General features: G+C 55.8%; 9 protein-coding genes across 9 annotated transcripts; 2 read left to right on the top strand and 7 right to left on the bottom strand.

The window, feature by feature from the left end:
• Positions 1–48: 48 nt before the first annotated feature.
• On the bottom strand, positions 49–1780 carry utp7 (putative U3 small nucleolar RNA-associated protein 7; the record flags this gene model as incomplete). The annotated part of the gene is made up of 2 exons (XM_037318266.1): positions 49–1020; positions 1070–1780. The coding sequence occupies 2 exons, from the start codon at positions 1778–1780 to the stop codon at positions 49–51; spliced, it is 1683 nt and encodes a 560-aa protein (XP_037182882.1).
• A 417-nt stretch (positions 1781–2197) lies between these two features.
• On the top strand, positions 2198–4743 carry tsr1 (Ribosome biogenesis protein tsr1; the record flags this gene model as incomplete). Its single annotated transcript, XM_037318265.1, has 2 exons — positions 2198–2306; positions 2408–4743. The coding sequence occupies 2 exons, from the start codon at positions 2198–2200 to the stop codon at positions 4741–4743; spliced, it is 2445 nt and encodes an 814-aa protein (XP_037182881.1).
• Positions 4744–4940: 197 nt separating this feature from the next.
• On the bottom strand, positions 4941–5927 carry CGCA056_v003007 (putative urease accessory protein ureG-like; the record flags this gene model as incomplete). The annotated part of the gene is made up of 2 exons (XM_037318264.1): positions 4941–5580; positions 5740–5927. The coding sequence occupies 2 exons, from the start codon at positions 5925–5927 to the stop codon at positions 4941–4943; spliced, it is 828 nt and encodes a 275-aa protein (XP_037182878.1).
• A 520-nt stretch (positions 5928–6447) lies between these two features.
• Positions 6448–7028, bottom strand: YPI1 (Type 1 phosphatases regulator YPI1; the record flags this gene model as incomplete). The annotated part of the gene is made up of 2 exons (XM_037318263.1): positions 6448–6773; positions 6830–7028. The coding sequence occupies 2 exons, from the start codon at positions 7026–7028 to the stop codon at positions 6448–6450; spliced, it is 525 nt and encodes a 174-aa protein (XP_037182877.1).
• A 760-nt stretch (positions 7029–7788) lies between these two features.
• Positions 7789–9823, bottom strand: CGCA056_v003005 (Genetic interactor of prohibitins 3; the record flags this gene model as incomplete). Its single annotated transcript, XM_037318262.1, has 2 exons — positions 7789–9434; positions 9484–9823. The coding sequence occupies 2 exons, from the start codon at positions 9821–9823 to the stop codon at positions 7789–7791; spliced, it is 1986 nt and encodes a 661-aa protein (XP_037182880.1).
• Positions 9824–10315: 492 nt separating this feature from the next.
• Positions 10316–11134, top strand: CGCA056_v003004 (uncharacterized protein; the record flags this gene model as incomplete). The annotated part of the gene is made up of 3 exons (XM_037318261.1): positions 10316–10354; positions 10503–10609; positions 10693–11134. 3 exons carry the CDS (start codon positions 10316–10318, stop codon positions 11132–11134), a joined length of 588 nt encoding a protein of 195 aa, XP_037182879.1.
• Positions 11135–11536: 402 nt separating this feature from the next.
• Positions 11537–15190, bottom strand: mug30 (putative E3 ubiquitin-protein ligase mug30; the record flags this gene model as incomplete). Its single annotated transcript, XM_037318260.1, has 2 exons — positions 11537–12459; positions 12508–15190. The coding sequence occupies 2 exons, from the start codon at positions 15188–15190 to the stop codon at positions 11537–11539; spliced, it is 3606 nt and encodes a 1201-aa protein (XP_037182874.1).
• A 2831-nt stretch (positions 15191–18021) lies between these two features.
• Positions 18022–18861, bottom strand: CGCA056_v003002 (uncharacterized protein; the record flags this gene model as incomplete). The annotated part of the gene is made up of 2 exons (XM_037318259.1): positions 18022–18703; positions 18782–18861. 2 exons carry the CDS (start codon positions 18859–18861, stop codon positions 18022–18024), a joined length of 762 nt encoding a protein of 253 aa, XP_037182873.1.
• Positions 18862–21119: 2258 nt separating this feature from the next.
• ARD1 (D-arabinitol dehydrogenase 1) lies at positions 21120–22745 on the bottom strand (the record flags this gene model as incomplete). The annotated part of the gene is made up of 8 exons (XM_037318258.1): positions 21120–21277; positions 21327–21424; positions 21477–21742; positions 21816–22019; positions 22088–22192; positions 22256–22404; positions 22481–22584; positions 22711–22745. 8 exons carry the CDS (start codon positions 22743–22745, stop codon positions 21120–21122), a joined length of 1119 nt encoding a protein of 372 aa, XP_037182876.1.
• Positions 22746–24184: the final 1439 nt, after the last annotated feature.

Here is a 24184-nt window from a genome sequence, read left to right as displayed (position 1 = left end):
ATGCAACCAACTCCCGGTCCAACTTTTCACTTTTACATAGACCGCCCATTATTCCTTGCGCGCAAATCTCGACAGCGCCGGGCCTAGATCCGCCTCGACCTCCTGGTGCTTCCTTTCTCTCGCCTTCTGTCGCTCCTCCCAGATCGCATCCACCTTCATTCTCTTCTCGTCGAAGACGTTCTTCTTGCGCTGCTTCCTCAGGTACTTGCTCAAAGCGCCGCCCTTGCCTCTCGCCCTCTTGCGGATCTCCTCTTCGATTGACAGGGGCTTGGAGTCCAAGTCCTTCTCCTCCCGACGCTGCTTCTCCGACCTCAGGTCGATGTTGCCAATGTAGTTGGGATCCAGGGCAATCATCTCGGGCTGGAGCTTGTTCAGCAGGCCCTTGACTTCGGCCTCCTGTCTCTGCTTGGCGGTCTCGAATGGGTTGACCTCCAGGGCGTCGAAGTTGGCCTCTCCGGCGCCAGGGACGATGATGGACGAGAAACCCTCATCGTGACCCATGCCGAGAACATCCTCGAACGGGCACCACCTCACCCGCTCCATGCGCTTGCCCTCGCCACCCCACGCCATATAGGGGCTCTGCACCTTCTGCTGGACGAGCTCGTTCTTGTTGAAAAGATCCTTCCAGATGCTGGTTTGGGTTCCCCAGCCAACAGCCGTAAGACCGGTGTCGGAAATGGCCACCGATGACGCGGGTTGCCTTGTGAAGTAGCTGTTCACCTCCTTGAACATTCTGATATCCCAGACGGCCATCTTGCAGTCCTGACCGGTCGAGACCATGTAGCGACCTTCCCTGTCGATGGCCATTGACCTCACAGGGCCTCTGTGAGCCAGCAGCTTGACGAGAGGCTCTGACTGGTTGGGCGACCACAAAGTGACCGTACCGTTCTGATGACCGACATGGAGAACGGCGTTCCAAGGGTTCTGGGTCAACGATGTCGGAGGGCCGAGTTTGGTGGGATACTCGGCGACGATGTTGCCGGTGGAAACGTCCTGGTACTTGAGCCAGCCAGTCGCCGCCTATGACAATTAGCAAGGTCCAGAGAAACAAGTCGTCAGCTGTACTTACTACTGTACCGAGGAGGAAGTGGTAGGGAAGGAATTCCATATGCGTGACCTCCGTATGTTTCCTCAAGCAGTGGATCTCGACACCATTCCTGTCGTAGATGTAGGTATACTTCTTCTGCGCAGCAGCGAAGAACTGGTTGTTGTGAAGCCATCGCACATCCCTAATCGTCTCACCAAGCTGGATCTCACAACCCAGCTTGCCTTCCCTCCAGTCGAACGTCGCGACGTGACCCTTGCGACCAGCCAGCAGCAGCTCCCTTCCGTTGCGAGTGTACTCGCCCAGATACGGCCCAAGTTCCTCAAGCTTCAGCTCAAAGCGCTTCTGGGCCGTCAAAACAGCAACTCCTTCGCTAATGTCGTCCTGGCGAACCTTGTACGTCCTCTCAAGCTCCGTCTCGGCCTCGAGGAACCCGCCGGTGTTCTCGAGCAGGATCTCGGCATCCTTGGCCTTGTTGGCGGCATCGCGGTACTTGTTCTCGAGTCGCGACAGGTTGGTGCGCAGCTTCTTGTCCTTGATGTTCTTAACATTCACGCTCTTGCCGCGGCCGTACGCCTTGTTCGCCTCCCTCTGCCGGCGGATCCTCTCGAGCTTCTCGCGCTTCTCGCGTTCCTCTCGCGGGACGAGGGCCGTACGCTGCTTCACCTGGACGGCGCCATTGTCGTGTGTGTTGTTCCGAGATATCGTCTTCGTTTCTGCGCTGTCGATCTCCATGTTGGGCGACGCCGTCGTGGTCGGATGCGCGTGTCTCGTGCAGATGCCGTCACGGGGGTGATAAAAAACGCGAGACCCGGAATTGAGAGATCAGCAGCAGCAACTTTTGCACCCTGTACCGGGCGGTCCAGCAAAATTTCTTTATCTTATCGGAACTCTTTCCTCGCACTGACATTCCACTGTCGGTGACGGCACCCAATTGGCGCAGACATTTTTAAATGGGGCTTATCGATAGCACACAAGTGCACTGGAATTTTTTGAACAACCCCGCCATCACAGGCGCAAAACCGAAATTCGAGTCCAAACTCCGGGTCGCTTTAAGTGCTGTCACACCGATTTTCTCAGTCGTCGTGCGAGCAACTTGCGCCCAAACTGGCTTCATTACCTTTTCGATTCAAGGCTGGAGGCGACGGCAACATGTCTGCCTCGGTGAGTCACTCTCATCGACCAACCACCAAGCAAGTCAACAAGTCCTTCAAGTCAGGCAAGCATGCATCCAAGGGTGCGCTGAGGGACGCCGCCAAAGGTTTGCCAATCCCCAATATTTCTCCCCGCACAAAACTTCGGAGCGCTCGAGTGGTGTGTTTTGTCGCAAGAACATATAAGAAACTGACTGTCCCTCTACAGGCAGACTCGGAGGCGAGCGCGGCCAGCGAAAGACACCCCACCAGCAAGTCATGTCCAAGTTCGACCGAAGAAACCAGGCCAAGCAGCGCCAGATCGCGAAGCGCAAGGAGCATTTGGAGGAGACGTCGATTTTTGCCGGAAAAGATGGAGCCCCCAGGACTGTCGCTGTTGTGCCCCTGTGCAAGGACGGCAACGCCGCGACCGCCATCAAGCAATTGAACAGCAGTCTGGACATCGAGGTCGAGGTGTTGGAGACGCCGTTCCGAGTTCCGGTCGACCGCTTCAAGCAGAAGTTGCAGTATATCCCCCTCAAGCGCGACCTGAATGCTGTTCTGGACGCCACTCGGGTCGCCGACTTCGTGGTTGTCATGCTCTCGGCTGATGTCGAGGTGGACGACCTCGGTGAGCTGATGCTGCGTGGTCTGGAGAGCCAGGGTCTGTCAACGCTCTTCACCGTTGTCTACGGCTTGGACAAGATTGAGCCGGCGAAGCAGAAGACGTCGACTCTCGCCTCTCTCAAGTCATACATCACCCACTTTCACCCTGAGCAGGAGAAGCTTTACAGCCTGGAGAACAGGCAAGAATGCTCCAACCTCATGCGCTCTCTCTGCAACACCACACCGAAGGGCGTCAGGTGGCGCGAGGACAGGAGTTGGCTATTGGCCGAGGAGATCAAGTTCCCCAACTCGGGCCTTGACTCGACCGTTGTTACTGGTATCGTGAGAGGAAGAGGCCTGAAGGCCAACCGTTTGATCCAGCTTGGCGACTACGGCACATTCCAGATCGAAAAGATCACTTCTGCGCCTTTGCCGAAGCAGACTAAGAAGGGCGAAATGGCGGTGGAGGAAGAGGAGGCGGAGAAAGTTCTTGATACCCCCGATGAAGACCAGGATGACCTGGCTGAGCTGGCGCCCGACGCTGTGATGGATGATGATGAGATGGAGGACAACGAACCTCCCACGATCAAGAAGGGCGTGTTGCTTGACGACCACCACTACTTCTCCGACGACGATGGAGAGGAGAATAACAGGCTAAAGACCAGAGTTCCCAAGGGAACGTCCAACTACCAAGCGGCGTGGTACCTCGGTGACGACGTGTCCGACGATGGATCGGACATGGAGGATTTCGAGATGCAGGATGAGAACAGCGAGGAGGATGAAGCCCGCCCTGAAGACGGCTTCGAGGGCTACGCGCCAAAGGAGCCCACCGAGGCTGCCCCCTCAGAATACGGCGGCAAGTCAGAAATGTTCATCGAGCCTGATGAGGAGGAGGACGCCAAGGGCCTGGCGGCCTACCGTGCCAGGAAGAGCGATGAAGTCGAAGAAGACAAGGAGTTCCCCGACGAGATCGAGCTGCACCCCAACGTGCTCGCTCGTGAGCGTCTCCAAAGATACAGAGGTCTCAAGTCCCTGCGCACGAGTGAGTGGGTTCAGGACGAGGACAAGGCTTTCGAGCCGGAAGAATGGCGCAAGCTGCTCCGGATCCCCGACTACCAGGCTTCCCGCTCCCGCACCACCCGCGAGGCTCTCGTTGGTGGTGTTGCTCCTGGTACGCGCGTCCGCGTTCACCTCAGGGGCGTTCCGACGACATTCGAGAAGTCCTACGACCCAAGCCGGCCAGTTACTCTCTTCTCTCTCCTGCGCCACGAGCAGAAGAAGACGGCTGTCAACTACCTCATCAACCTCAGCGCCGACTACCACCGCTCCATCAAGGCCAAGGAGGAGCTCATTGTGCAGTGCGGACCTCGCCGCTTCACTGTCAAGCCCGTCTTCTCCCAGCCGGGCAACACCCCCAACGACGTGCACAAGTTCTGCCGGTATCTTCACCCAGGCCAGTCCGCCGTTGCCACATTCATGGGTCCCATCACATGGGGTGCCGTGCCAGTGCTCTTCTTCAAGCGCTCCGAGCCTGTGGCCGAGGGCTCGGAAGAGGCGGAGAACGAGTCGACCATCGGACTCACCCTCATCGCCACGGGTACCGCTCTGCCGCCTTCGACGAACCGCGTCATTGCCAAGCGTGTCATTCTCACCGGTCATCCGTATCACATCCACAAGAAGATCGTCACGATCCGCTATATGTTCTTCAACCGTGAGGACGTTGAGTGGTTCAAGGCTTTGCCGCTGTGGACGAAGCGCGGCCGCAGCGGTTTCGTCAAGGAGCCCCTTGGCACCCACGGATACTTCAAGGCGACGTTCGATGGCCGCATCAACCCGCAGGACTCCATCGGTGTCAGTCTTTACAAGCGTGTGTGGCCTCGTAACGCTATTCCCATTGAGGGACCTCTTCTCGAGGCTGGTGCTGGCCAGTCCGAGGAGGGTGATGTGATGATGGAATGAAGGAACAAATTAAAAAAAAGCTCATGACATGGATATATCAAAAAAGGCTCCGGGAAAAATATAGATATTAGCAGTAACGTCGGCTGTAGATACAAGCCTGATGCCAATGCCGGAGTTCAAGGTTCATATTACTTTTCACCCCCTTTCGACAGGCCGAATGAATGATCAACTTTCCACGCTCCTTGTCCCCCCCCTTTTTACGCATTGAGAGTGTCCAGTCCCTCCGTCGGCCTGGGTCCACCAACCGACTTACGCTGCTCCTCCGCTCCGGCAGCCTTCCACGCGCTGATGATGAGGTTGACAATGTGATCAACGCCAACGTTCTTCTTCACTTGCGCGAACACAGTTGGGCCTCCCTCGCGCATCTTGCGCGCGTCCCTCTCCATGACACCAAGGTCCGCACCGACAATCTCCGCCAGGTCCGTCTTGTTCACAATCAGCAGATCACTCTGGGTGATACCCGGGCCGCCCTTGCGGGGGATCTTGTCGCCTCCAGACACATCGATAACGTAGATGATGTAGTCCGCTAGCTCGCGCGAGTAATTAGCCGCCAGGTTGTCGCCTCCGGACTCGATCAGCAGCAGATCGGTATCGAACTCGCGGTGCAGGTCCTCAAGGGCGGCGAGGTTGGCAGAGATGTCCTCGCGCACGGCGGCGTGAGGGCAGCCGCCGGTCTCGATGGCGCGGATGCGCGGGGCGGGAAGGGCCTTGTGGCGGGTGAGGAACTCGGCGTCCTCGCGGGTGAAGATGTCGTTTGTGACGGCGGCGATGTTATACTTTTCGCGGAGGGCGTTGCAGAGGGCGAGCATCAGGGCAGTCTTGCCGGAGCCGACGGGTCTGGAGCTTGGTTAGCACGCGCGAGCTCTTGTACATTTCAATGGAACAGCTCATTGGTGTGGATGGCTGGAGAGGAGTCCCATCATTATTTCCAGGAACGGAAAGGTGCTGAGCGGTTTTCAAGCTCCAGAATCACCCAAGCTGCGCAGCTTGACTTACCCTCCAATGCCGATGGTGAAAGCTCTGTCGGCCCAGGTTCTGCCCTCGACAATGGGCATTTCGCGACCAAGGTAGCTTCCAGGACCGTCGAGGATCTCATGGGAGTGGCCGTGCTCCTGGGCATTGAAGCCTCCGTCGTGGGAGTGGGAGTGACCGGCAGGGCCGTCGTGGGAGTGCGTGTGAGACATGTTGGGTGCAATTGGATGGTACAGAAGACAAGAGAGATGCGGAAAGTTGGGTATACTACGACTTGAAGAAGGATGAGTTCGTCCGGACAGCTTCAACTGGAGGGGTTGTGGGAGGTTTAAGGGTCGCGGGGTCAGTGAGCTTATCGATAAAGGTACCTATCTCAGTGGACGAAGTGGGATGCGATTTTCCCCACGGCCGCCGCCGGCCATGCTGCGGGGATAGCCTGACAGCGCCCGTCGCCCTTGCGACCAGCATGAATAATGCCATGTGCCTATTTGCGATCAGACGGAACAGGAGGTCATAGGATCTTTCATGAAGCTACACCCGTATGTTGGCGGGAACCCTTGTAAACCACCTCAACTTCGTGTACTAGGTAGACTCAGAAGCCTCTACGTGAATACTTCTAGCGTATCCTCTTAATCTCGCTCGCCCTCACCAGGGGCGGTGTGCCTGTAAGTCATAAGAACCAACCCAACGCCAACTAATGCATGCAAAATAGTGTAATCATGAACACTTCAGTCAAGCCTTTGACTGCGGCTCCTTGCTTCCCTCGCCCGCCTCGTCTCTGGGCTTGGGCGGCTTCGGCACCCTCTCATACGCGTTGGGACTCGGCCTTCTCTTCTGTTTGCCGTCGCGATCAGATTTCCTGCCATGGCTATGGCCATCATGATCGTCACAGTCGTGATTCTTCTTCTTGTTACTCTTCCCCTTGCCCTTGTGGTCGGCCGAAGGTACCCTCCTCCTGCCACCGCCGTCAGAGTCGGAATCTGAGTCTGAAGAGGAATCGGAAGACGACTCATCGCTAGATTCGTCGACACCTTTGGGACGGTGGTAGATACAGCATACTATTTTCAAACTATCAGCGATTGGGATTGCGCAGAGAAAGGCCGCGCAGGCTTACCTTTTGAACTCTTGCGTCCAAGACCCTCGTTGTCGACAACGTCCTCCGCCCACCTCACCGACGGCCTGGAGGGCGCATGCGCACCTCTTAGTCGCAAGATCGCCTGCGTACCAGTCCGGCTCTGGGTATTCGTCGTCTCCGTCTGCGTTTGCGACGGGCCAGGAGTCGAGCGCTGTTGAGGATCTTGCACGGCCGCCATGTTCGCTGTGTGGTGACAGAAAGAGAAGTCGGTGTGTGTGGTTGGTCGTGTACCGTTAATTGAGGCGTTCCGCACCAATAAATCCTTAGCCAGATTACCCCGCGGAAATTTGTCGAATGGCAGAGTGCGCTGCAGCACTGAGTCGTAGTGTAGCTGCGGTTTCGTGCCCGAGAGTCAAAAGCTGCGTGGATCTGTCGCGGTGAGGAGGATCGAAGATATTCAGGGGTCGTCGTGGTTTGTAATTGGTGTTGGGGGGAGGCTCTAGAACATTGGCCTGCGAAAGAAGGTGGGATGCTTTTTTGTTATTTTTCTGGCATGCAGCTGAAAGTCCATGGTACCCCACGTCATTCAGGAGCCCCACATCGGAGGTACACCCGGTCCAGCCGCCCGATGGCACGCCGGGTCGTCAACTTCCGGAACCGGGGGTGTCAACGGTCCGGGCCGGTATGTTAGCAGTTGCTTTTATTCGTCATTGGGATTGAAAGCAGGCCAAATGAATTTCGGAAACACAATCGCTGATTTCGAGAGCAGTTGATGTCATGGTGAGATTTGCTGATATCAGACAGTCGATGTAGTCGCCTGTGTTTCCTATGCCGGCACGGCCAAACTATCTATGACCCATATGGTCTCTATTCTCGTCACTTGGTCACACATCCCATTTCCAACAAACACGTCAATCATACAATCAACTTTCATTATTCATGTCTTCGATAATGTACATGGAGTGATGATGTACAGAATATGCTACAAATACACAGCGCTACGACGCAGCAGCAGCCCTCTTGGCCTGCTTCGCCGCCTTCTTCGCACCCTTCATACTCTTACGAGGACGGGCCTTGATGTCCTTCTTGGGCGGCTTGTTGATCAGCCACGCGTTCATGGGAAGACGCTCGCCAATGAACTTGCCCTCGGGGGAATAGACCTCGACGACGGGCCAATTCGGCTCCGGCTCTTCGGGCTCGGCGGCGGTCTTGGGCTTTTCCTTTGACACAGCATGCTGCTCTGCCGCCTGCTCCATCTTGAGAAACGGATCAACGGCCTCAGGTTCAGGTTCGGGTTCAGTCTCCTCCAGAGACTCCGGCTCTGATTGCTCGGGGAAGGAGGACATCCCGTCGAACAAGTGCCTCGTCCGCACCTGTGCCACGATCTCGATCCAGCCGCAGCCTTCGATGAGGATGTCGGTGGCCAGGACACGCCACGGGAGGTCCTCGACCTTCATGTTGCCAACCTCCTTGCGAGTCAGAGGGCCAGAGCGCTCCTTGGTCACATCATGGTTGAGCTTGAAGGTTCCGGCAAGCTTGATTGTCTCGCCGGTTCCTTGGATTGTGAGCTTTTCCACCTTGAGGGGCGCCTCTCGCGTCTCCGCTTGGAACTCGATGGCCTTTTCGGTGGAGGTCTTGTGTTCCGGGAGAGGTGTGAAGTTGTATGCAAGGAAGACCAGACCGGGAGTCTTCGGGGTGATGCGAATCAGACCGCCGCCGAGGATGAGAGACTGTTTAGTGTTTAGGCTATGCTGCTGCGGCTTGATTCTTGACTCCATGACCAGGGACGACCTGTGTTCAGGCTTCACGTAGTTCTCCAAGTTCGAACGAGCAACACCAGGAAGATCAATCAGCTCGCCTTTTCCGTTGCCGAAGGGTATACGGATGGGAGATGCCGTAGTACCAGGGAGAGTTGAAACCGTAGGCATCTCGGGGTAGTTGGTCTCTGGCCGAACGGGCGGCAACATGGACGTCTCGTCCAGGCGCATGTCGTCTTCCACATCTTCCGTCACGTAGCGCTCATTCGGACCGTCCTCCTCTTTCGCGAAGAGGGAAATGTTGATCGGTGTTTTCAGGGAGATGTCGGCGGTGGTACCCTTAGGAAACACAGCATCGAACAGCTGGCTTTTCCCGACATTGACCTTACCAACCATCCACCCAGCCCCGCCGCGTTTATAAATCTTGTCCTTGAGCGGCTTGGTCCACCATCCCCTCTTCGCGCTGACACAGCTCACGTTACCGAGGGTGACGAGCTTTCCGAACTTGCCCAAGGAGCGGCGCAGCACCTCGCGCATGTACGGTATCATCCTGTCCACCATCTCCGCCTGTGGCGCGAGCAGATCCGACCGGGTAATGACAAAGTCTATGTTGAACATGCGATCCCTGTAGTACCGGCCCGCCTTGTTTCTACGGTTGCGATGCTTGAGGTTGGCGTCGAGGAGCATGTGCAGCTTCGGGATGAACGACATGGGAAAGTCGGCGGCATCGATGATGTGGTAGATGTAGTTCTTCTTGAACGGCGACTCTTCGATCGTCTCGCGTAGGGAGTCTATGCTCGGGTGGTAGATGGGTTCGCCCTCGTGGTGGTGGACGAGCCTATGGCATCGGTCGCAGAGCGGCACTCTCCAAGACGTCGGTCCTTTGACTACGTTGCGTTAGCATGTGTCCATCTCAAGCTTCCAAGCGACACATACCGGGCCTGTTCGACTCCAATTCCTCCCCATAGCGCAAAGAGCGAGGATCAAGTCCCAGCTCCTTGAGCTTCTCCTCGCCCAGATTCTGCAGTGCCGCTTCAACAACCGCGTCCTCCTCTTGCGCTTCCCTCCCAGCCTTCTCTTCCTCCATGATGACATACTCTCGTACCGCCCTCCTTTTCAGATCGTAGTAACCAGCCTGTCCAGGCTCAGCCGTTTGGCTGAGTGCCCCGCACCCACTGCATATCAAGGGCAGGTTCTTGGCCAGGACGTGCGCAGACTCGTCGGCCGGCGTTTTCGCGAGAATTTGTTCGGGCGTGAGCTCGGTCGCAGGGACCATCTCGTTATGCACACATCTTTGCTGCCTGTAGGGAAGCCTTCGATGCGCATCTGCCGGCGCAAAAGTGTGTCGCGTGCTAGCTACGCTGAGGCTTGGGCAGAGGTACACTGGCACCTCAGCCAGAGCGGCCCGGTCGCCAATGCTCAGCGCGCTACGAAGCCACCTTGACGACAGCGCGCGATGCATACTCGTCCAGGAAAGCAATCACCCAGAAAAAGTTGCATGTATTAACGAATTTGGAGTGTTTCCCGCTAAGATTCTCGCATTCGACCCCCCAGCTCAAAAATTCCTGTAGATCCCGGTCCAAGCTTGCGCGATAAGCACCCCAACTTTTTTTCTTATCCGGATAATCCCGGCCCGTTTCAACGCAAGGGTCGCAGCAATTTTCCAGCATCTCGACCACGCGACTAAGAGATCGAGGTCCTGAAGTGGGTGAAGCAGTAGTTCCTCTGGGTAGTCAGATATCTGGAGACTTCTCAGACAGCCGCCAAGATGGTCAACGTAGGAAAGAGATGGCATGCTCTCAGAGCTGTAAGTGTTGAAATTTTGAGGATTCTTACTCCTGCGCAAAACGACTTCAACATGAAGCTAACAGTCTGAATAGAAGGTACATATGATCGCTCGAGAACCCGATTCACGATTCCCGGATGGCTCCAATTGACACGAAAACCTCTTGCAGATCCTTTCGGTACGCCACGGCCCCGGCGCCGCCATCCTCCCTCCCAATGTCACAAGGATACACATGGAGTTCGCCAAGACCATGGAAGGCGGCCACATGGGGCCCAGGTCCGTCAACCCTCACCGCACCCCTCCATGCTCACCGGCGCATGGGACGGCTCCTACGAACAGATGCTGATACCGCAGTACAGAAAGTTCTGGCAGAACATGCTCCGTCGCTTGAAGTACCACAACCCCGCCGTCCCCATGATCGTGAACCGCAAAGCCACAAACGAGGGCGCCGCCATGATGCACATCTACTTCAGCAAGGGCGCACCCATCGACCCCGCAACGCTACCCCAGAACCCCTCTTCCGCCATGGACGGAAGCAAAGCCCCAGAACCCACAGAGAACGAGCGTGTCGTCAAGCTCGACATCAAGGACAAGCGCTCCGAAGAGATTCTGGAGCGCTTCATCGCCGAGGCTGAGGCCACTCCCGTAACTCCGACCGAAGAGGAGCTGCGGGAGATGGAAGAGGTGGAGAAGTTGCGCGTGAAGGCAGAGAAGGATCGGGTCGCCAATGCAAAGATCCGCGAGGAGGCGAAGAAGCAGAAGGCGATGTTGGACAAGGCGCGTGCCGAGGTTGCCGCATAAGCCCACGAACGACGGTGCGAGGAGGAAAATGTATGAATACCATGTACAAAATGTACCAAAAAGAATCTCTACATGGATCGGAGGCTCCATGGACAGCTTCATGATTGACATACACCTGCCATTAGGGCCGGCTCTGGTCACTGTGCTATGGACGCATGGAGATCGGGAGTGACGACAAAAGAAAAGTCTTATTTTGTTCATTACAAGGTAATGAGGGCTTACACCCATGTACATCCAAGAAAAGGCCAAAGCCAAACCAAAAAGAAACCCGACAGGCTGCGAGCCGGTGCGAATCTTGCTGCCACCCTATCTAGATGCATTTCAATACCCTCAGACGGCTTCAGAGCCGTTGTCTGTAACTCCGGATGCTAATGATTTCTGTGTCGTTGACGCGTGATACAATTATTTCAGTCCAAAGCCCTCGCTCTCGTGGACAGCAGTCCATAACATTTGTTCCAATCTTTCCCTAGACCCGTAGCGCCGCAAGGACAACATGTTAAAGCATGTTCGAGCAATGGGATATCTGTTCTCATCTTCGCCCAAACACGTTATCTTGATGGGAAGCAGAGCAGCTCCCATTGCCGGCACTCGATCAGTGCCCGTAATAAAGGAAAGCAGCTTCCTCTGTTCGTCTGGTGTCGCCTCCTTGAAGGTTTCCCAAAACCAGCCAACGACCGGCTCGACACCGTCAGGAGTTTTGGTCCCCCAATTGTCGTATTCGGCCACACCTCTGAGAGCATCCACGTCGAGTGCTGTGTCTGAACCTCTCACCAGCAATTCAATTTCTTCCGGTCTGAACAGTGACAAGGCGTTGCCTCCACAGACAGTGTAGAAACCACGCTTGAAAGGCTCGAATTGGCGCGTGACTGCTGTCTCAAGCAGGTACCGAACATAGAGATTCACGTACTCCCACTTGTTGGCGTTGGTCACTGCCTTTCTCTCTCCGCCTGGGCAGAGAGGTACTTGAGTAATGATCCCGTATTTCTCAACATCGACAACAAAGTCGAGCTGGAAAGTCTCCTCAACATCGCCGTCAAACTCTAGCAATTGCCGTAGTCCCGCCGCTAGTCGTGGACGGTATTCTGCGAGATCCTCCAGGGTGTAATTCATACTTGGTCGCGGATGGGCGGAAGGCCCGGTTGAAGAGCTAGGCGCAGACGCAAGAAGCTTGCGGAAAGCGAAAGGTGGCAATGCCACGTCCAGGATAGTCGAGTTGTAGATGGCCAGACCCATCACGACGCCAACCAGGAAGTACTGGTCAGAGGTCTCGAAGGAGTTGGGGTTGAAATAGCAGAACTGGGAGTCCTCGTCGTAGATGAACATGCCTACGCACATGTCAGACAAGTTCTGGAAAGATACAGGGCAGAACTTACCATGGTCAGGGTTAAAAACCTCCCGGACGAGGAGTAGAAACCATTCTTTCTTCAGACCGCCGGCATCGAGGCCCTCCTCGCCCTTGAAAACGATGCGCAACCCCTTCTTGATGTCTTCGCTACCGCTTCCAATGACTTCGCTCACCGCCTTCAGGCTGTCATCCACAAGGCACTCTCTTCGAACATCGAGCACTAGAAACTGAGTGACAGCCCGCCGCGTCATTATGCTATCAAAGAAGGCATCCCGAGCTTTGGTCATTTGCTGTCTGCGGGCATCATGCTCTAGAATCTGAGACTTCGCCCACATACTCAACAGGAACGGGTACTGGCAGAAAGAAAACCGGCCCCGTTTCGATTCCCAGGCCTCGAATTCGGCCACTAGGTCGGTGTAGTCAATCATGGTGTTGTAAAAGTCGCTCGTCGGAATGATTTGCCCGTGCGCCTGAATACCGCCTCGGTGGGTGGTGCTACTGGAAGTGCTTGCCGTCTGATCTGGCCGTCGGATATGCGTCATGTTATTGGCCGCAAATATGAGAGCCAAGACCCGCGCGGCAGCCTTGACCTGCCAGTCTTCGTTGTAAACCATCTTCTTTGGTTGCTCCTTTTGCTTTTTCGATGGAGCATTTTGAGTTCCAAGCGCCGCGTGAAGCGAGGCGGCTGAGTGGTGACCTGCACTCATGTTCGGAATCAACCCAGCGGTGATGTCCACCCTGACTTCCTGTTTCTTCTCATTCTGTCGAATGAGCCTGTATGTCAAGAAGCCAGCGGCCAAGTCTTTGGCTTTGATAAATCTGGACTCTGTATACCGTGCGAACCACGTAATCAGATGATTCTGACAGGTGTTTGACGAGTTTGATATCAAGCCTAGAATTCGTTTGATGATGACGGAATGCTGACCCGAAACAGGTCCAGTCTTCACAGCCGAGCCTTCATGCTTGGGCACGTCCGGTCTTCTTGTCTCCTTCCGACGCCCTTGTCCCTGGAAAGTGTTTGGCTCGCCGTGAAGGAGCGGGTTTTCCAAGACGATGAGGAGGAATCGCAGGTCCTCGGGGTCTGTCATAGGGCGACCGGGTCGTTTCAACAGATTCTCCGTGGCTTTCAGGAGTGCTCTATGAGTATGCTCCTGTCCGTGAAGTAGCTGAGACTCCAAAGCTCGTAGTTCCGTGGCCGACAAAGGGTCTGGTACTGGCGTCCCCGGCTCAGCACCGGCCCCTGCCTCTCGGTTCATCTCTTCATAGACGGCCATCCAAGACTCAGCTGCGTTGAGTATCGTTCGATACCATTCAGCGACTTCGTTCCACTCGACCTGCGCAGAGCGAGGCGTGACGAAAGACGGCGTCTCATCAATTCGATGTGAAGCCGACCTCTTATGCCGTGCCCCACTTTGACTCTGACTCTGACTGCCTGTCCACCATGTTCCGTTCTCGGCAAAGTCTCCTAGCAGAAGCAGTTTAGGATCGAGGCCAATGATGGGGGTCTCGCTGTACTGTTCCGGATGCCTCGGCTCGGGTCGTGGAAGGGAGGGTCGTCTTTGAGCAGACTCACTCCCTGACCGAACTGCCGGGGCTGGGCGACGAGACAAGAAGGACGAATTCACACAATGGAATGAGTTGAAGCAGGTCATGATGTAGTCCTCAAGAGGCTTGAAGATTCTCTTCGGATCATCAGCTTGCCAACATCTCGGGTCCGCCGGCCGGGGTCCACTAGCCTCGGCCGCGAGTTGCCGCATGGAGGGGGGCCGTTCCGGATATGAAGAGGAGAAGGATCTGGACGGTGGGGGCACTCGTTGCGGGTTTGGGTGCAGCGTGGGCTGTTCTGGGAAAAGGTAGGCTGGTCTGTCGTCGTGACTGTTCTGCCGCCTGTGAACTCCGGGGCCCATTTGTCGCGAGGTGCATGGGCGGTCGCCATTGTCCGCGTGGCTAGGGGCCAGGTGCTTCTCGAGAACTTCGCGGCGCTCATCTTCAAAGCTCGAGGTCCTCCTAATGGCCCTCGTCAAGTGGTTGCGAATGCATTGCCGGATCAGTCTCTTAGTCTGGTCGAGGGAAATGGGCCTGGCCTCGTATCGGTCGGCAGGGCGGGGAGGTTGCTTCTGGGGCGAGGTTGAATCCTGGGACGGGCGCTGAAGCCATTTGGGACCAGCGTTGGCCCTCGCTTGGTGATCGGGAGGGAGGTCATTAATGGTGAGGCACACGGTGCATTTGAAGACCCTCAGGTCGCGCGGCCAGCGCACGAGGGAACCGCAAGTCATGCAGTTGCCTGTAGCAAAGTCTCTGCTGCCGCCATCTCTGCTGCCATTGGCACCACCGCGCTTGTGTGTGTTTTTCTGCGTGTTCCCCAATGGCTTGGTCATGACGGGCGCATCATCGGAGTCGGAGTCGGTCTCGTAGGTCGTGGGTTCAGGGCGCTTCTTTTTGGAGAACAGCGCTGGAAAGGGGTGGCTCATGGATCGGGAATGGGTCGGTCGACGCGGACGTCTGGGGTGGAAGTCGGATTCGGAAGAGCTCTCGTCGGCGGCATGCAGTTGGGGATTATCCAAAAGCACATAGTCTGGCAGTCGTCCCAGCTGGCCAGGCGGTGCAGTTAAAGAGGAGGGGCTGTGTATCCGAGAGATAACATCGGCTGAAGGTCGACGGAGAGGAGGAGGACGAGGAGGTGGAGCATGACGTTGCGACCAAGGAGCCATATTTGCGGGCGAGGTCCAGATCGTCGTCTAATGTCTGCGACGGCAGGAGCATTGGGGCCTCTGCAAGCAGCAAATCGGCATGCGCGCAGCGGGCTGGGTGTATAAACGAAGGGACGAATAAACGAAACAGGACAGGGAAGGCAAGGTTTTCATTAAATTGTTAAAACCAACCAAGCATTCAAGCCAGGTAGGCAGGAACTTGGGAAGGACACTGCAAACTGACTGGGACCTGACCTGCGGAACACGCGCACACAGGCAAGACGTGGAACGGCAACAGGCAGATGACCTGGACGTAAAAGTGGGATGGGATGTTCGGGACGGGGGAGGAGGAGGAGCAGCTGAAGAGCTGGAGCTGGAGCTGCCGAATGTGCGCCTTCAGTCGGTAGGCATTCCTAAATGGCTGGCGGAGTAGGGATGTAATACGTAGTAATAGCCAGGCAAAGGTCGCAACAGGGAGGCTCTGCACCTGCTTCTTGTCTCGTCTAATATTGTTGTGTGTGTAAGTCAACGTCGGATCGTCAGGTCGGCTGAGACAGGCCGCTCTGCAGGAGGAAGATGGTTTGCGATACAAGTAGGGATCTTTGCTGCAGGCGCAAAGGCAAGGAGGAATTTCCCGATGCGCCAGCTACAGGATTGCTGCAACGGGCTGGAATTAGCTTGAAGGCCATAACATGATTAGAAGCGCCATCGCGGACGGCCAAGTGACCTTATTCTGCAGAGAGTGCTTAAACACATCGTTGGAGTCGTTTGTTTGTTGTTGGCTACTGCAGGACCAGAGCACTTAGGCAGGGCAGCTAATGGAACTGACCCCTTTAGTGTCCCAGCCAACAATTTGCGCGGCGCACGCAGGCATCAGGCCAGACGGTGACAGTGACAGTGCAGTCAGTGTGTTGCATCTAAGTGCATGCATCCATTCGGATGTAGTGTTGTTGTTGCTTCTCCTTCTTCTACCTGACGATGCTCACAGAGTCCTTCCATCGAGCTTCCCGTCCCTCGTCCGAGTCGCCCCCGTGAGATGACGGCTTTATGCAGTGTGCAGGGCATCAGACACAGAGCAGCCCGGGTCCTGAGCTGGACAATGGACATCCGAAGACGCGGCAGTCTCCCGATACAAGACACAGTTGGCCCTGGATTGCCTACTCCCTGCTGGCTGCTAACTGCTGCTGGGCGAAAAAGGTGAAATGTTCTGGTAAGGTGCCCCAGCCAGGCGCATCATCTCGTATTCAGATGCTGGGCGCGAGGTCCCTAAGGCGAGCGAATCATCGCAACACCTGGGCCGAGATATTACCCAACCGCCCCCCCCACCCCCGGGACTCAGCGTGGCTGGCTGGCTGTGCGCAGCTCCCAATGAACCTCCCTGTCACATCCCTAGCACCACAACAACATCACACACAATGGGGCCCTGATGCCTCATTAACGAGGTGCCTGGGCAGGCCCGTCCCTTTCTTGGAGCGCCTTGCATACATCGCATGAACTGCTAAACACCCTCGTGTAATTAGAGTCTCCAGAAACACCAAACACCACGCGAACCGCGTCTGTCAACGTCGACAGGAAGAAGAAAAAAAGTCTGGACCCTGTGGAGCGATAAGAAATGCTGCAATTTCCATATCGTGCCCCCTTGTCACCCTCAAATGTTTTTTTTCTGTTAATCAGGGTCCTGGTCTACCACCTTAGCAGGGATCTTCGGGACTCAAGGCGACCTGACCTGCGGAAGGTTGCTTCGCCTCATCCTCTGGGCTCCAAGCATTGGTCCCATTCTCCCAGCAGGTCCTCCCCCGGGCCCCAACCCGGCGAGGGGCATCGCTCAGTGCAACCCCAACCTAAACCACCGCCGAGACCTGCAATTCCGTCTGCAGGGGGGCCTCTCGCTGCGGCGCGCCTTACCTCCCGCTAGCACTCGGTGCGCTGCACGCTAGCGGCCCAAGGTCGCACTTCCCCGCAAGCCGGAGGACGGCCGGTTTGTTCCTCTTGCCCCAATTCCTTCCCGAGAGCTGCGCCAAGCTCCAGTGTCCTCCTGCCTGTCGTGGGTCCCCGTTTCGTCCTGATGACTGGCGCCGATTGGGTCCTTGCTCTTACACCTTCAACTTCATCCCCAGCAGCTACGGACATCTTTCGCGCAACACACTGCCTCGGCCGTTTCAGCAACCTGCCTCACCCGCGAATATGCTTTTCAACATCCCAAGCCCAGAAAATGCCCGTCACCGCTCGTCGACTGGGGTCTTCCACGTCCGTTGGGAAAGCTTCAAAGAGCCCCGGCCATGATTGTTCCCCGCTGACGTCAAGCGTCGTCTGTCAGGTCACTACGCAATGCTCGCCGGCTGTGAATGCTGTTTGCGAACGAGGGCACAAAGACAGAACGCAACGCGACCGATTGTTGCTCGTGACCATGACCACGGCCACGGACTGGGGCCGTTGGCCTGGTTTTAACATGAGATCGCCTGATTTTACTGTGTCTGCGCGGCTATGTTTCCTGTACACTTGACTATTACTATCGAAAGCGATAGTAGCGATAGCGACGATGAGGACAAGGACGAGGACGAGGACGACGATAACGACGATAACAATAGAAGCGACGACGACGACGACGACGATATCGACGGTGGTGGAGTAATTAGAGTATAGCCACAGGGAAAGTAGTCGCTCTAGCACAGGAAAAATAGGCGGTCTCTTTAACATTTCGATTTTGGTTGACAGCTTGGCCGAGCGCCAGGCACAGGTATCACGATCGCGGTCACAGCAATAAGTCCACAACGCTGAATCTGAAAATGGTCGTATTCTCATTCGCTCATAAAATCAGCGGTCTCTACTCGACGGCATCTCTCGCCGACTATCTACTGAAGCATCTGAGAGAATTGCGGGGTTATCGAGAACGGGCAGTTGATGTTCTTGATCGTCTCATCGCACCAGTTCTTCTCCTGTGTGCCGAGACCAACCATCACCGCCTTGTCGGACGGCTTGGTCCCCTTCTTCAGGGTGCCCTCCATTGTAACTTCGAACTCGCCCCGGACAATCTTTAGATCTCCCTTCAGCTCTGCCAGAACCTCGCCGCTGTCCTGGTTGCGCAGCTCGAACATGCTAATGCCGTGATCAATCTCGAGCGGGCTAGGGTTGTAGACCTTCATCGTGTTGGCAAATCCGCTGCCGCGAGGCGATGAGTTGACCTGGGCGATCTTGGGACCCTTCATACCCACGATGTGCACGTCCTTGGCGTACTTGACCTTTGCTGACAGACCAAGCGCCTTGATCGTGCAGTCACCGTTGTCGAGTCTCAGGATCAACTCATCGTCGCACATGATGGCCTTGACGAAGGCCATGAAAGCGTTGCGGTCGATGATCTTGATAGTCTGGTCTGTGACAACAACTAGCGTGCCGCTTGACTTGGTCTTGACCTCGGGCAGGTCCAGCTTGCCAAAGACGCCGCCGTTGTACATCATGTCGACGGTCATGGGCTGCATGGTGGCGCCCATCGGTCCAGTACCCGTGACCTTGCTCTCGATGGTCATGACGAAGGAACTGCAGAATTCATAATCAGCACGACCGCGACAAACGAATCTGACGCGAACTTCGCGATTGAAGGAAGATTTGGCTTACTCCTCCGTCGGCTGGGAGATCTTGATCAGCTCCACCTCCAGCTTGGAGCGGTTCAAGATAGCTTGGGTAATGGCATCCATGTTGATTGATTGGTCTGTTTGTTGGTATGTGGGCTCTTGAGAGTGATGACGACGGACTGATGTAATAGAGTATAAGTGCTTGCTGATTGTTGATTGAGATTGCTGCTAATTGCTTGGTTCCAGAACAAACAGACAGCTAGAGGAACACGAAGCTTATATACTATCATCCCAATTATGTGGCGGTCATTGTTCCAGCGACGCCAGAACACATGCAGCTTCAGCTGCCATGTGCCGGAAGCTGCCACAGCTTGCTTTGTGCCTCGGAACTTGCAGTCTGTCTCCAACAACCCACCTCCACAACGCGCTGGTTCGCATAGCTTTTCGCATAGCTACCCTGCCACCCAAACAGAGACAGGCAGGGTCCCGGGAAGCAATATTATGGGACGAAGACAATCCAAAAAAATTCAATCCAACAAATATTGATGTGGCGGTAGCAGTAGGTAAACAAACGGGGACCGGTCGCTTATGCGGCGGGCCAGATCGATCGTCGACCGAGCACCTACCAGATCCTCCTCCCCCAAATCCCCAAACGGCAATTCCCTGTGCGTTGAAACACCATTACGGCAGAGAAGACCCGCCAAGCGACCAACGGCAGGCAGGAGCCAGCTCACGCACCGCACCCGCAACCGCACCCGCACTCGCACAGCTGACTGTTCACCTACGACTCCATTAAGCAAGCAGGCGACGAGCCCAACCTTGCCTTGCCTCTGCTACGTTCGCTCGGACGTCCCGTTTCGGGAAGCATTGTCGCTTGTTGTTTACCCGCCCTTTCTTCCTCCTCTACAGCCTCGAACCCCGGACCCGCGCCTCGGCCGGCGGCAGTCTCAGCGGCAGACTTACAGCAGAAGCAGTGTCAGCGGCAGAGCAAAAGAGAGAGCGAAACATCCTGAGGGGGGAGGCTGTGTACCGATACGATGGATATCTCCGGCCTGCAACTCAGCCGTCGGGGAGAATTGACCTGACTTAAGAAAAAAAAAGTGGGTTAATAGGTGAGAGCTAGAAGTGAAGCATAATTTGGCCAACGTATTGGGTGGGCTATGCATGGTCCTTCGGTGACGCACCCCGTTGTGCGGGGAAGGCATGTCGAATCTCGGTACGCTTCGTTGGAAGATGTTGTGTGCATGTGCTTTTCTTCGTCGGTTCAAACTCTATGGGTGGATGGCCGTCGCCAGAGGAGGCGCGGGAGGATCATCGATTGGCGATGTCACGCAGTATCAACGCAAGTAAGGCAAGACTTATGGTAGGGATGGCGGGGTTTCGCTATTCGAGGCGGGGAAAGATTGGGCGGTGGTTTAATGGGTGTGTGTTGGCATTCAGCAAGACTGGATGGCTGCCATGCGGAGTAGAGTTGCGTAGATTCTCGTCATCTTTTGCTTTTGTTCCTTGGAAGGTGAACTTGGGGCCAAAAAGTCAATCTGGCTTGGGTGGACGGGAAACGGCCATTGAAAGCCTGCAATGTGCTTTTGCACTATGTTGAGAAGAGATGGAAGATGGGGCCTACGAGTGGAATTCCAGAAGCAGGTCTCGATCGGGAGGCGATCGGTACAGTCATTGGATATGGTGCGGGCAGCTTGGTGCAGAAACAGGTTCATGGCGCCGATACTTCAGATTAAGCCCTGGGCCGTGTGTCGTACGTAATAGAGGGCAGTACTAGTAAGAATTTTGGTGACGGTGATCTCAACACAAGGGACGACGAAGACGACGAAGACGACGAAACTGCCTACAAACCAAGATCCTATTATCACTCTCATAAAATCAACAAGACAATTGGCCAGGCAGTGTTTATCGCTCATCAATTCTCTCGAGAGCCATTCGACTATAGAATGAAAGACTAACAACAACCATACTTTTGTCACCGTCGCCAGCTTTCAGAATCCTCTCTCAACTCCGCAACCGCCCGTAACCATGAACCCACCCCTCCATCAACATCATCAATCATTCACAACAAACACCTCACTGCGCCACGACCTCCGGTTCAACAACAACAACATCAACCGCCCGCCCGCCCGCCCACCTGCCCTACAACCGTCCCACCAACCTCGGCCCCTGACTCCGATCCGATGCTTGTCTAAGTAAGGTAACGTTATGAGATGAGCCAGATAAAGAGACCTTTTCTTGTTTTTTTTGAAACGCGTGCGTGAACAACAGCAGGGCAACAACGACACTCCACGAAGGGTAAATGGTATTTGGCGTATGTGTTTTTTTTCTGTGCTTGTGTTTTATGCATTCGTGCTTAGTGGCATGCGACTCGCACAAGCTTACACTCCGGTGGCATCGTCGAAGACGATAGCAGCCTTGATGGCGCTCTTGTTGCGGATAGACTCGAGAGCCTCGCCGAACTGCTCGAGCTTGAAGGTCTTGTTGACGATGCCCTTGGTGCGGACCTTGCCGGAGTCGAGGTAGTCGATGGTGGCGGCTGGGGTTTTGTTAGTAGGACTCATAGAAAAGAGTGATAGTACACTTACGGAACATGTAGGTCTCGGAGAAGGATCCGAGAATGGTGATCTCGTCGCCGAAGATCTTGGAAGGGGGCCAAGAGACACGGGCGGAGTCGGAGTAGACACTAAGCGTATGGTCAGTAGTTGTAACGAGGGAACACACCCCAAGACACTTACCCGTAGACGACGAGCTTGCCGCCGCGACGGACGTAGTTAATAGCGTCCTCGAGAATCTTGACGGAACCAGTGGCCTCAACGACGACGTCGAAGCCGTACGGGTGGTCCTTCTTGAGCTGGGCGAACTGTGCCTCAGGCTCCTTGCGGGAGAGCTCAATGTAGTGGTCGGCGGCGTCGAGGCTCTTGGCGAGGTCCATCTTGAGACCCTGGGGAGCGGCGATGGTGACGTTGCAGCCACCGTTGTGGCGCATGAGCTGGGCAAGCATCTATCACGCACACAAAAAGTCAGGAACAAAAGCTCGGCCGGGTTGTCACGGAGCTCCGTCCGAGCGGACTTACAAGACCGGTGGGACCGGCGCCGAACATCAGAACGCTGGATCCCAGGCGGGGGCGGATCTTGTCCAGGCCATGGCAGGCGCAGGAAGCGGGCTCGAGGAGGGTGGCATCGACATCATTGAGGTTGTGAATCTTGAAGACCTTGCCTGCGGGGTATGCGCAGTATTCGGCGAAGCCACCGTTCATGGTGACACCGTGGGCCTCGAACTGGAGGGGTGGGAAGAATGTCAGTGTGCGGGTTCCGGTGCCGTGTAAGTGGGAAAGTGGGGCCGTACCTTCTCGCAGAGCAGCAGCTCTCCGCGGCGGCAGTAGAAGCACTCATTGCAGAGCTCGGAGTTGTCGGCAGCGACGCGGTCGCCAACCTTGAAGTCCTTGACTTTCTGTTTGTGGCGTCTTAGTGTGAGTCTTTGAGGATTGCTCAATCATTTTGGCAAGGTACGTACGGGTCCAACAGCGGCGACAACACCGACGGTCTCGTGGCCAGGGATCAAGGGGAACTTGGCGATGAACTCGCCCTCGTGGATGTGCTGCGACGCCTGTAAATATCGAGTCTCGAGGTTCGGCGAGAAAATCTTACCAAGTCTGTGGCCGACTGTTAGTTCCGCGGGTCCTCAATGGCGCCAAAAAACCATGCATTTGGGGTGGGGGACATGCGCAAAACCACTTACCAGTACCACAAACACCGCAAGCCCGAACCTTGACCAGAACGTCATTCTCGCGGAGCTCTGGGAGAGGAACCTGGACAATTGACCAATCCTCAGGCTTCTCGTATCTGGGTGAGGGGTCAGCCGATCGCCGATGGAGGGGTAAAATGATGCTCAGTGAGCCAAGCTGCAAGGGACGCGAGGGGTCGTCGAGAGCTCGAGAAACTGTTCATCGATCTGGGAAAGAAGCATACCGGAGAGCCTTCATCTGCTTGGGGAGGTTCGACATTGTGAAGGCTGTGTTGGGTTGTGATTGGGTTTCTGGAGAGATTAGCTGCTCGAAGTTGGAATCGACGTGTAAGTACGAAGGGCTAGGGCTAGCTAGGGGGAGGAGAGCACCAACGTACAGAAAAAGCTCACGACCGAAGAGGAGGGGAACAGTGAATAGGAGCTTGAAGGTGACTTCTAAGTAATTGAGGAGGTGGCAGCAGCTTCTTATATAGCAGCGTCATCAACAAGCCCGCGTTCTGGGCAGCGCGGGGAATGGGCGCATCTGGGATGGAGAGGGGGCAGGCAAGCCAGGGTCCATGGTCTGCGTGTCTGAGTTCAGGGTTCCGACATCTCGACGCTCCCTGGGATCGAGCCGGCGAGGCTCGCCAGTCTACACCGAATGTACTTTTTGGAGTAAAAGGGCCAATATGCTGTGGTACCTACGCTTTGCGCCATGAGGTAGAAGTAGTGGGATGCCTTCTAGCTGCATCCCGCATCCACAATCCACATATCCACCTCCGCGTCTGCGCATGCATCGCCTTCGGCCCCTCGTCCAGCTCCACGTACCACCCGGCCACCTTATGATCATAGTACATACACGAAGCGGCATGCCATGCCCGTGGCGAGACCCGGTATACTCTGGCCAATTCATTGAATCGGTGAAGGAAGAATTGCATGGGCGACAGTGGATGAAGGAAGGTCAAGGCAGAGTCCCATTGTAATGCCCGTCACCGTGCTATTCACCCCTGTTGCCCCGCCTTGGGAGCTCCCCGCCAGCACTAGCTGCGCACTCGGCGTCATCAAGCAGGGCTGCCACTGGCAACCAGAACTTGCTGGCCTTGAAAAATTGGGGAGGGGCAGGTTGCTTGACTGCGGAGGGCAGCTCAGTTGTAACGCCGCAGCGAGCGCAGGGAGAAGTGAACAGAAGTTTGGAACACATTGAGCTATGAAGTGAGGGGCAGAACGAGAATGGCTGGCGACGCGCCCAAACCCCACTCGACAGATGCCAGGCAGTCCGATGTCTGGCAGCAGCTCATCCCACCTCGATGGGGTCGACAATGTGCTCTCCAGCCAGTCAGACGATCGCGAGACGGACAAGATGCATCGGAAAGGGAAAGAGGGGGTGAACGGGGCCCTGGTCCTCTGGACTCAATTTGCAACTCCGAGAGAGTGAGCGAGAAAAACTGACACCACCATCAGCGAAAAAAAGACCACCTCAAAGCTTCTCCTCTGGTATTCCATTGCGTTGCGACTGGCAAGCTCCACTTGGCCACCGCCCGCGGGGTGCTTATCTCGCACATCCGCCATCCCCCCCGAGAGACTGACCAGCAGAGGAGTGGCAGGCAGCTCGCCTCAACAAAACCACCCTCCCGTAAGCTTCAGGGAGTGTGAGAACGTGGTGACACTTCACGGCACATGACATTGAACTTACACACTAGCCCCCTGGCCTCGACCGCG

The sequence above is a fragment of the Colletotrichum aenigma genome (genome assembly GCF_013390185.1).
Source record: "Colletotrichum aenigma strain Cg56 chromosome Unknown KSG_Cg56_contig02, whole genome shotgun sequence".
Classification (NCBI taxonomy): Eukaryota; Fungi; Ascomycota; class Sordariomycetes; order Glomerellales; family Glomerellaceae; genus Colletotrichum; species Colletotrichum aenigma.
This window is presented reverse-complemented; position numbering and strand designations above follow the sequence as displayed.